We start from the raw sequence: 12,554 nt of genomic DNA, 5'->3' as shown, positions 1-12,554 counted from the left end.
AGACGCTAGGCTGTAGGATGCAAGTCCCTTTTTCCAACCTTACAGCCTTCCCAGAAAACACAAACATGGCCGAAACAATTTCCACCACAGATCTAGTGGTTGAGAACTCCACATTCCGGAAACAACTCTGGGAGTCAGAGAATGCTCTAGCAGACCTTCAGAGCCAACTGAGCGCTCTCCAAATCTCTGCAAAGACAACCAACAACGAGAAAGAGATAATGAGAAAAAAGCTGGTCGTTTGTTCAAAAACTTTAGAAATTAGAGATACCCAGCTGAAAACTCTAATCAAGAAGTCAAATGAGCTCATTGAAGCCAATCAAAGCCTTGCAAAAGAATTGAAAGCGCTAAAATTTATAAAGAACAATTAACATTGATTTCTGATTTTGTAAACTTCCTTTCACATTAATATTCTAAGACTCATTTTCGTCTTTGCTGTACTTGTAACAACTCTTTCACTATTACTTTCTTTATGTGTCTCATGAAATTTTCCATTTAAACGCTACTAATTTTGTCGCACAGTATCATTGCTGTCCATTGATCTTAATAGTCTTAACTTTTGTAAACTTCTCCAACGAGCATATATTCTAGTATTTCTACTCTTAATCACCAACCGGTTCTTAAATCTTATTAGTCTCATAACTGGTGTATTTGCTATCCAGTCTCTATTTGTAAACTAATATGTAAACTGCAAATTTGTTTAAAATTCTATACCTAGTAACCCTCATCAGTATCGCAAAGTTGTAACTTTTAAAAGTATTATTTCCCTTAATATGTTGCTTTTTTACTTTGCAACTTTTTGTAAACACTATTATCGTTTCTTTAATACTCTTAATGTAAACTTTGTACGATAGAGCACAATCTTTCTCTTCTTTAAACCGGGGTGAGCTGTAGTATTGCTAATTGGATAATTGCCGCCGCAATTACCGATACTACAGAGAGTATAATTATTTAACCGTCGACTTTGTGAACACTTTAGACTTAGTCTAAACTGACGGAATATTAAGAGAGAGCTATGCTGCGTGAATTGCGTTGAGTGAATGAATACATTATTCATAGCCAAATACTGCTGTGTATTATTTAATACACTATGCAGCGGTCCATACCGGCTGATTCACCACCGCTATTAATACGCGTAATACGTGAAGGATACTGAAGCTATCCAGGCCGCTCTTCAGCACCAATTCTGAAACGAATATATGACTAAAGACGAGTAGTAGTCGGCTCCACGAATGACCTAGAAATTGATTCGGAGCTAGTCATAGGTCTTGTGATTTTTTAGTCGTGTTGACTCAATTATAAACACGCACGAGACTAGATTTTGCTGCTGAAGGAAATCAGACCAAAACTCAACCAGCGCGAAAGTAAGACGCTAAAAATCTAACCAAAAAATTCTCTTCTCTCTCTTCCTCTCTCTGCTCTAAGAGCGAAACCACTATTTTCTCCGCTAAGCGGGACTATCTGCAGCAATTGTAAGTCTGCCAATTTGCTAACAAAAATAGAGTTAAAATATTATTCATATCCAGCAGTAAGATGGATTCAATTTCTTGATTAAGATTAGATACCCCAACCATATTTTCAAGTAGGAATTAACCCCCAATTGTGCTCTATCATTTTTATCTATTTACTAATTAACCTTTGTATCCAACCAATTTTATTTTCTAGCAAATAACACATAGATTTGGAAATTAGCAAAGAACATTGTGAGCATATAGTGAGACTTATTCTAGCACGCAATTAAGGTCGATACAATAATATAGGTTTAGCTCTAGTGTGGTAATTAAGATCAAGCGAATAAAATCCCTACCACATCAGAGTTAAAAATATAAAATCGGAATAAATTTGGCCACAGTTTGTCTTGAAAATCTTTTTTTTTGGAATACATACTTCTTTTTTCATGGAATACAAATTTATACGATTTACTCATTTTGAAAGGAAAACGCGTTAAATAGCTTATCTTATAGTCTTTTTAAGATTAGTTGTCTTTAAACTCATAATAAAATCAATTTGAAGTCTCAAAACAGATCAGCGCTCAAATGGTCCAATTTACAGGAGCTGAATTAAGTACCTCTATACTGTTACACGATCAGATTCGAATATTTTTCGAAGCCAAATAAAAGCGAAAAAGAAAATAATCCGCCTATTAATGGTTCTGCTAAATGAAAGCCACAAAAAGTCTGCCAAATGAACGACAACTTCTGTTCTGCTTTCGGTCGCTTAAGGAATTACAACGCTGTTGTTAAGAAAGAGCTACCAGCACACAAATATGGGCGGGCTTTATGCAGAACGGCAAGTAAACCGAATTGTTTATGATCAATTAATATTATAGAGACGAAATCGAGCAATCGGCTTGTCAATACTTTTTTCTGTTATTTCACCCTTTGTTTCGGGTTGCTTCCTATTAGATTGAGTGCTCTTTTGAATGCACTTTTTCTCAGATTTATGCTGATCAATGCAGAAATGCTTTTTTAACTATTAAATATATCCCTTTGTAGAAAATAATGTATGCTTTTCGTTGCATTGACCGAAAAAGAGAAACTAGTTGAATAAGTACGCAGTAAGTAAATAATTTACTATCCATATACAATAATTATGGAGGCTAAATAGTATTTCTGGTCAATAAACAATTTAAATAATTACGTCGTTAGCTTTATGTATGTATCCTTTATCCTGAGATATAACATCAATCCCGTAGTTATAGGTTGGAGGCTCGTGTATCTGTGCGTTGCCCAGAATGTTCCAACCCACAATTAATTATTTAATATTTTAGATCAAGAGTCATGAATGGTCTCTTGTTATGATAATACACCACCAAAGTAATGTATGGACATTTTTTTAGGGTGTCCGGAGTATTAGCAGACGTGAAAATTAGCCAAAAAAGTCAAAAGTAGGACAATTTGAAGAACTAATTGCAGTAAGCAAACATAAGTGGGACGCGCAATTATCTAACTCGCTAGCACATGAAATTAACGCATTTGGCCATGCCTCGCGGGCCACGGCCATGCCTCAGCGGCCTATGGGACTTGATATGAATCTATCACAACCGAACAAAATATCACGGGCTCACATGTTATTCTCGCGATAACATTTGTGCGTTCTTAATTCTGATTGGTTAATGCCTCCTTTTCGGCTAGTGTTCCATTCGGCTAATATTCACGGCACCATTTTTTAGGTTGTATGCTCTTGTCGTGCATGTACTGCTTTTGGCATGGCATATAATGATAAAATCTTATCTTCGTAAGGGCAATTCACCTGTTGAGCATGGATTTTCATGGGTCTGCTTCTTCAGTTCTGGAATTTTTTTTATCTTTTGCGGCTTCTACATACATATTGAGGCAGCTACGCAGCAAGACTAGACAGCATTGCACAAGACCAATCCAACTAATCAAACGCTCTTGGAAAAAGACAACAAGAAATAAAAGTTTTATTGAGTTAATTTGATGAAAAATCAGTTGTGGCATTTGGACTGTATCAGCATATTAATTGATATAATGAAAACAATTAGCTTAACAGCAATGACCTTGTTCCCATTGCCTATGATAAAAAAATTGTTTTCGGACGTTTTTGACATTATTGAAAGAAAACCATTTTTTTGGTCAGTGTGTTGGAGCTGAGCTTATGGAATAACAAGCTTGCATAGGCGGGGAAAATAGAAACAAAACACTTTCTGTTGTCTTAGTCATTTAAAAGTTATAGTTATAGTTCTGGTTCTAGTTACAGTTTGTCACGTGAGAAAAAAGGAGAAAAAGGGGGAAATAACAAAAAGCAACACACAGAACTCAACGTAGTAGCCGCAGAAAACGGCTGAAAGTATAACTCAGCAAAATATTGCAAAACAAATTGTCTTGAGCAGTAAATAACGTGTTACTGTGTCTTGAACTAGAAATCTTCCTGAGCACTAAATTGTTACTGTGTCTTGTATTCAAAATATTATTCTTGAGCAGTAAATTCTGTTACTGTGTCTTGCATCAACGAATTATTGGAGCTGAAATTCAACTGTTACAACCCCAACTTCTGGTATTCTCAACTTGTGAGTACAAACAGCAAAAGCCAACTTAGGTTTAAATTTAAATATTTTTTCACAAACAGGTCTTAGACATATATCTTTGTCTTCGATTTGTTTTTTCTATCGGATTGAACTGGTATACATAAAGAGACACCGTATTGTGTGATCTGTAGCAATCCAGTTCAAATTGATAGTTGAAAAAACTAAGACTAGCCAATAGTTACGAACTGAATAGTTAATACAACGGTAAGTACAGCAGAGCGGATATAAAGTTACAAAAGCGAACTGCATAAACGAAGTATCCGGACAGATTTTTTAACCACTCAGAACGAACTGGGCGGTGTAAAACTTTCTTTGTGAAACACAAGGAGAGCAGCCGTTACACAGTGGTTTTTCGGAATCGTAGCAGATGAAGAGCATACTTGCTAACTACGTAATAAACAATGGTAATAAATAGATATACATACAAAATTTTTTGAGGCAGAAAACGGACTCACGTAAAGGCTTTTTCTATACTCTTTGTTTGAGTCAAACCGAACCGTATATACACACAATTTATGTACAACCATTCGGTGAAAAATTTTTATGTACATTAAGAAAGAGTTTCAGTTCTTGTTAAAATTGAGTTTTGGAAATCACTGTATTTAAAAACATTTCTTCAGCGTTAGGTGGACTCAGCCATTTCAAGTGCCGTGAAGGACTTCTACTGGCTGATATCGACATTGTACTTGACTTGGCTGTTTGACTTCTTGGCTAGCCTCGTAGAGTATGAGGGATGAGTTTCAATTTCTTCAGGTAAGTAATCTCATAAAATAACTGATCAATGCTACACAAAAAAAAACAAAAAAGCAAAATAAAACAAATTTGCAAGGTAAAATAATAGAGAAAAAGGAAAGAATCGATGTTCTTTGGTGGGACTCGAACCACCTTCTGCGCATCTGCTGATCGGTTAGCGCACTGGACCAGAGAGCTCGTTTAAATTGAAGATAATAGGATTGAGATCTAAAACAAGTGTGTTTTCAACTTCAATTAAAAGAAGTAATGATGTGATAAAAAGTGCTGCGCTGACCTAAACCGTAAAATCACTGAAACCAAACCGCGCGTAGCACATTGCATCTTGGAATATTGTTCTTCTTTTTCTTTAAATCAGTGGAGTATCAATAAAACATGTTCTAAGAACCGTAATGAAATCGAAATAAGAGACAATGGCAAAGCAGGGATTCGAACTTCCGTCGTAAAATTTGTCCATTTCGTGTTCGCGCTTTTAGCCTCAGCACCGTTTCGTTAATATTCAAGTTTAAAAGATATGTTGATAAAAGGTGCTGAGAGCGGCATGAGTTTTGAAAATGGCAGGAAGGCTTTGGTAATTTGTTCAGCCCCGAATTTGCTAAGCGAGCGGCTGGCTGAACAGAAGGAGACAAAGGAGTGAAATGGAGTAAAAGTGAGTTGTATCTGGCCCCGAATTGACTAAGCGAGCGGCTGGCCATATACTCGTAACATGTCTGATAAGTTTAAGAGACGCATGTGTCAGAAATATAAAATGTAGGAAAACATTCGCAAGTTGATACTTCGCGGCTTCGAACTCCTGTCGATTCGACTTTTTAGTATTGAAGGTGATTGAGAGTACTTTTGCAAGTGTTAAGCGGGCACTGTGGTTTTTTGCGTATTAGATCTATTACAGACTGTATGTTGTGTTTAATTGCCCGACTAATATACCCATTGGCTAGTTTAATCTGAAGTTTTTTAATCATTTGCACGTTTGCTTCTTCATGGAGCTTTTGGACCCTGTAACATCTTGGTTTTCGTAGGCAAATCCTAAGGGCTCTATTTTGGACGTACTGCATTTTATTAATGATTCGTTGGGATTGGTTCATCCAGCAGGCATTAGAATACAAAAAAGTGGTCGGATCCAAGTTTTATATACCAAAAGGAGACTTTCTTCGTTAATGCTTAGATTGCTAAGTCTCCATAGTTGAAATAACCTGCTGTTTGCTTTCTTTACTAAACTATTGCAGTGATCGTTCCATCTGAGATGAGGAGTGAGAGTAATACCCAGAAACTTTAGCGACTCTGTTTTTCCAATGGGTACGCCTTTTATTTTTAGGTTGAGTTCAGACTCTTTCTTTGATGGGTTTTTGAAGATCATGTATTGGGTTTTATTAGGGTTTATTTTAATTTTCAAGTGGTTACACCAGTCTATGAGGCTATTCAATGATGATTGCAGATTGTTTTGAATTATTTGTGTTGAGCGAGAACTGTAGTACAAGGCAAAATCGTCAGCGAACTGTGAGATCTGTGCTTTCAGGTCTGGCAATTGGCTAACGTATATAAGAAAGAGAATGGGAGCAATTACGCTGCCTTGAGGCACTCCGGCTCTCGGGCAAAAGCTGGATCTTACGGAGGAATTTATCTTTACGTATACATTCTTTTGTGACAAGAATGAATTTATCCACTTAAAAATTGGGATCTTTAGCTCAATTGAATGTAATTTGTGGATCAACCCTAGACGCCATACAGCATCAAACGCTTTTTCAACATCCAAGCACACTAAACCAACCATTTCGGACCACTGAAAAGCTTCACTAAAGTGCTGAGTGAGTTTGATAAGGTTGTCTGTGGTACAGCGATGTTTCCTGTATGCGCTCTGAGTTTCGCCAAAGACATTTAGACTTCCGCAGTGTTCTAAGACAATGTTTTTCACAACAGTTTCACACACTTTGGCGAGGCAATTTGTAAGACTAATGGGTCGATAAATTTCAGCTTTTTAGCAGTCTTTGTCTTGCTTTGGTATCATTCCTTCCAATTTGCTGGAACACACGAGTTGGTAATTGAGCTAGAAATTAGGAGGCAGGCTAAAGCTTTAACCTTTCTTGGTAACTCTCTGAGTAGTTTGTTGCAGATTTTATCAGGACCTGGGCATCACTTTCTTGATTCTCTCAAAATTTCATCAAATTCATTTGTGGTGATCACAACACAAAGCTGCTCGGTGTCTACAACTGTGCCTAAAATCGCTTTAGTTTGATTTTCAATTTTCTCGCAGTGTTCAGCAATTCTTGATGAAAACTGGTGTGTGATCCTTCATGGTATCCTTTAGCAATTGTTTGAACAACTCGCTTTTTTCCTGATCTGTGACTGCCTGCCGCTCTTTATAGTTTAAATTGGGATAGTCCCCAGTTTTCTGTTTCGACTCGTGATCATTTGTTAGTTCTTTTATTGCTCTCCAAAAACCTTCGCTGCCCTTATCGCTTGCACGTTCCAAAATTTTGCGCTCTTTTTCTTTCTTCTGATCGCCTAATTGATCGTTTGATTTCTTTTTGTAGATAATTTATCTCGGTTCTTAGAGACCTAAAATCTTCGCCGAAACCACTTTTGAGCTGTCTTCGCTTTCTTCTTTTCAGTTTTATCAATTTTCGCGTCTCAAAATTGTAAGGAAGTTTGTTTTTGATGACATAGGAATCTTTAAGCGATTTGTGTATTAATACAACCAGGTTACTGCTAAACTGATTTAGATCATCCTTTCCCGGATACTGCGCAGGCCAAAGAATCGATGATCTATAAGACTTTCTTGTGTTTTCTTTAAATATTCTGAGGTCAATTTTAGATTTCAATTCAAACATTTTGCTTATTTTGAGGTTCAAAGTTGTAATTGTGGTTCTATGGTCACTGCCTAGATCCTCTGAGATTTAAAAATTGTTAAAATTTGTAAAAACTGTACTACCGCAAAGTGCAGATCGAGCATATTTCTGCTTTTTCCGTCAACCGACTGGTATGTGTAGTGACCGTTGTTTAGCGTTCTTTGTTTGAGTGACCGTTCTTTGTTTGAGTCAAACCGAGATCGAGTATAAATTTCGGTCGAGGAGTTATAGTCGAGCATTAAACTTGGGTCCGGTTAAAATCTAGCAGCAAAAATAATGTCAGGGTAAAATCGAGCAGCAAACGATGATTCCAGCTAAATTCAATGCTGCGGTAAAAAGTCGAGCTGACGTTTTTTCATGGTCAATTTGGGTCTAGCACGGAGTTTTTATAAGTCGAGATCTATAGCTGGGTAGCAGCAAGCCTCTCACACTATGATGCGCCAAAGAAGTAAAAATTTCGACCATTATTAAAAAAAATTGTTTTGACAAACTTTTTTGCTGAGTGACTCTTTCGTCTGCTTGTTCGATCGATCAACAGTCAAGGTGAGTGCACAAAAAGCAGCAATGAATCCAGTTGCACTGTAAACGCCCAAAACATGTTGATAAGAAACACCAATGTTGCAAAATGTTCCCCCATATGCCGGACTGTTCAGAGCTAAGCCAATGATGAGGTAGTGAATGCATGTTCCCACGCGTGAACAGATGTAAGTCCATGCATTTGTGCGTCCTCGGATCGAGTCTTGCTCCTCTCGGGTGTAATCGACAACCAGTGCATCTAAATGTCACAATTTAGGCACTTTCGACAGTTTTCGGTAATTTTCAATAAGTTTTTGACTCACCCAATGACTGGGGAGCTCAAAATTTAATGCATTAACTAAATCATACTAGCTGTAACTCAGTGGCGGGTGAAATGTGATTGCCCAGAACAGGAAGTTTTACCTCAATCAATTTTTCCAAGAAGGAAACGAGTGTGATTGCATGGGTGATTGCATGGGTTGAACTGATAACAATGATCGTTTATAAACCAAGATTTTCTAATTAAAGAATTGTGGATTTTCAATATATAAGAAATTCGATATTCTTCAATTGAAAAATAATAATCAAATAATAAACATTGATAAGCATAAACTTACATTGCCGTGTTAATGAATCATTTAAATGATTCATTAACACGGCAGTATAAGTTTATACTTATCAATTTTGATTAATATTTTTCAACTGAATTGTATATTGTTCAGGATCGTATTTTTTTCTTTTTTGTAGTTTTGTAGAGTCAAATTGAAGCACATGAAATAGTATCAAAATTGAACTCGACCTAGAGCCAGCGGAATATTCCTTCCTTCTCGGGCGTTCTACAGGAATTATATCGCGCAATAAAGCTATTACTCCGTCAGTTGTTTAATTTTGTAAACAGTTTTCCAAATTGCACAAAGGCACCGAGTCGCATATTCTATCGAAAAAATTATCTCGAAGAAATGCTGCGGTAGATTCGGGTAAATGATAGCCTTCAAAGTTCTACAGACAACAAATCTATAATCTTGATGTTGCTGGGATGCATTGATTTTATAATATTGTTCAGAAACATTGGGCAACAGCTTTAAAATAATTGAAACGGTATCTCAAATTCAACTGGTAAGGAAATTAAATTCAACCAGATTTCTGAATGATAAACAGCTTCAAAACTCAAAAAATAGCGTGGCTCGGTAGTGTGCGTTTGAAAACAATGCTGACGACGCTCATCCACATTTTTGAGTAAATTGTCTACCAAATAGGGCAGAGATCGAAAACTTGCATTAAATCATATATTGTTCGAAACTAATTGTTGCAAACATTTGAAATTTCGCTTTAAACTCAAAAAACTAAACGAATTGAAAAACTTCGTTAGAAGGCCGATGATATCTGCCATTAGCGAGACTGAGAGACAAAGCAAACGAAATCAAGACAAAACGACGATTAATTACGACCTTGTGTGCATTAAAAACAAAGATAAAATAGCATCAACTAACACCTAAACTAAAGAGTTCACTCGTACTTCACCAGAAAAGATATGGGAACTGTCTTTATTGAAAATAAATAACTGTTAGGCGATAAAATCAAAATGGGTAAAGTTAAAAAATATGTATATGCGTTTTGAAATAAACTAACTTCAAAGTCACGAAAAACATTTGCTATCAAATAAAAGCGTAAAAAAAGTTCACATACACCTCCAAACAGCTAATGAGATTTATTGTTAAATATTTTGAGTCATGAGACTAGAGTGGAAGCCGTTGAAATAAAAATCTATTCAATCAAAAAATTAAACAAACTCAATTGCATCTTATTTTAAACATCTTTAAAGAAATGAGACTTGTTATAATTATGCCAGTGTGAAAACAGAGCAAAAAAAACAATCAAAAGTCAAATAAAAGTTATGAAAACACGTAGTATCGAAGCCGAAAATTTAAATGATTGATCAGCAATAAAGACTATATTGTAAATTGTTCCAAAGAGACTAAATCCTCTCTTCTTTTTGCTGAGACTACGCCACAACGTGACTGAATTTAAAAGCGAAAGATCTCAAAAAGTAATTTTGTTTTTGAAAACAGGTTTTTTAGACTAATTTTTTGTCACAGAGACAATAACGATTCAGCTAAAAATATCAAACAATTCAACGTTTTATCTGCCTAGGCGGCGATTTGGGCGCGTCTTTAGAAAGACCAAAATAACTAAATCAAATTTTCAGTTGCCTAGGCGACAAATTTGACCGGTCATTAGTGAAATCAACTCAAAAGTCACAATCTGACAACGAATACAGGCAAAAAATTAAAATTTCTCAAAAGTTGTTGAGCAAAAAATGTTGAAGCCCAATAAAAATGTCAAAGCTTTTCACTGAAATTACACTATAGTTTTCTTGGCCCACAATTGCAACAAAAATTTTATTTCATAAAATTGATTTTGGATTTGAAATTTTGCTCTGTTGTTAACAATGAACGCAACAATGTTTATATTTTCTGAAAACACTTGACCACAAGGTCTTCAAAAAGGCTATCAACCCATTTTGTTAAGTAGCTTTTTTTAGACTCCTAGAAAGCCATTAGGACGTGTCACTATTCAGATTGTCAAACGACCACAAATGAACAAATACCAGCAAAAATAAAAAAAAATCATTAAACAAGGAAGAAAACGTTTTTAGAGGCAGTTATTATGATAACCTGTTCACGACAAACCTATAAACGTAAGTAGATGCACCTTTTTTTAACACTTATAGTTTGATATCTTATTTGTTTTGAAAATGAGAGTTTGGAAAGACAGTAAAAAAGGAACTTCCAAACAGCTAATGAGATTTATTGTTAAATATATTGAGTCATGAGACTAGAGTGGAAGCCGTTGAAATAAAAATCTATTCAATCAAAACATTAAACAAACTCAATTGCATCTTATTTTAAACATCTTTGAAGAAATGAGACTTGTTATAATTATGCCAGTGTGTCATTATAATTATTATGCCAATTATGTCAGGCTCTGCAAATCACTGCAGTATCAATTTCCGGGATTTACATTGTGATATAGCATCGAAGATAATATATTTCAAACAAAATTACAAGCAAAAAAACTGGCCCATTTAGACGAAAAAATGCCTGAAAACGGTTATCTATATGCGCCATTCAGTCAAAAACTACTTTCCAAAGTCAAGAAGTCATTCACTAAACGCAGCGCATGATCAAAAAACTTCTCTCGCTCAGTTCAATTCACGCGGCAATTTTGCTTACTTTTGCTTTTAGGTCAAAACAGCGTCTGAACGAATAGTACTTCCGGTAAACAAATCTTAAGAAAACCAATACTCCTCTTCAAGCCGTAAAAAACCAAAAGAAGGCCAGTAGGAGCCCCAGTTATTGAGCCTCAGTTTAATCTTTTTGAGTTTACCACTTTATACACGTCACAACTTTTGATATATATTTAATTGTTTAAAATCATTTTTCGACAAATGAAAATGTTGAAAATTGAAATTCAGTTTTGCGAAAGTTTCGAAAACAATATTTTGCTGTGAAGATATTCAAGGTTCTTTTAATTTTTTTTGATTAAGTTTTTTTCCGAAATCACCAGTTCTTCCGTTTGTCTCCAAAAATTTCACCGATCAGCCACCGTCGAACTAAATAAAGAAGACGGCTAGCATGCATTTCAATTCTTATATTTTTTAGGCCAGATTGATAAGCTCGGGCCAATCTGAAAATGAATTTCAATCTGGAGCGGCCAGTTTTCTACTATATCGAATGATCGCTTTATATTGAAGTTCAAAAATTTTTCCACTAGAGTGATCTGTGTTTGCAAAAATAAAAAAAACGATATTGAGATGTGAGCTACAATTTTTCACCTTCTGTTGCAAATGTGGTTATTGACTATCTACAGGCAAAATTTTAAAAACTAAGCGGTTTAACAAACTGAGAAATCCTTTTTGCCATATTTTGAAACATTGTCTCAAACAGTAAACTTGTAAAAAAGGATCAAGGAAAAAATCTCACACTGGGGTGCTATCTGATCTTTTGAAAACGCCACTTTCTGCTTAGATTTGGTTTTAACTGCAACATTACTCCTCAGCGTCTAATAAGCCGAAAAAAATGATTTTTTCATATAATGCAATTAACATACCACCGGCCAAGTCCGCAATCCCTGTTGCAAATACAGCTACAGCTATGATTGCAATGTACACCATGCCACTGTCAGGTGCCCCTGGATTGGATACTTGGCTCTTATCCAGGGTACAGTTATCCACAGAGTACGAATAGTAGGGGTCCGGGGTGGGCAATAGGGCCGAGCACAGGTAGGCTATACCGCTGATCAGAAATCCTGAAATGCCAGCGATTCGTTAAGCTTTAAAAACGCCCTTAAATTTTATTGTGGCTAAAAAATGTTTCGGTTTTCTTCAATGTAAGATTTCC

The 12,554-nt window shown here is 35.8% G+C and overlaps 1 protein-coding gene across 2 annotated transcripts in view; it reads right to left on the bottom strand.

The window, feature by feature from the left end:
- The window catches only part of LOC142338489 (folate transporter 1-like), a 49,699-nt gene that overhangs the window by 32,402 nt on the left and 4,743 nt on the right, over window positions 1–12,554 (bottom strand). For both annotated transcript variants that reach the window (XM_075388266.1, XM_075388265.1), the window contains exons 2-3: window positions 12,265–12,462; window positions 8,130–8,413 (exon numbers count right to left, since the gene is read on the bottom strand). In XM_075388266.1, coding sequence (XP_075244381.1) covers window positions 8,130–8,413; window positions 12,265–12,462 — 482 coding nt within the window. The remainder of the gene's footprint in view (window positions 1–8,129; window positions 8,414–12,264; window positions 12,463–12,554) is intronic.

The sequence above is a fragment of the Convolutriloba macropyga genome, chromosome 4 (assembly GCF_964194025.1).
Source record: "Convolutriloba macropyga chromosome 4, txConMacr16.3, whole genome shotgun sequence".
Classification (NCBI taxonomy): Eukaryota; Metazoa; Xenacoelomorpha; order Acoela; family Convolutidae; genus Convolutriloba; species Convolutriloba macropyga.
Note: the sequence above shows the minus strand (reverse complement) of the source record. Positions and strands in the feature narration are given on the sequence as shown.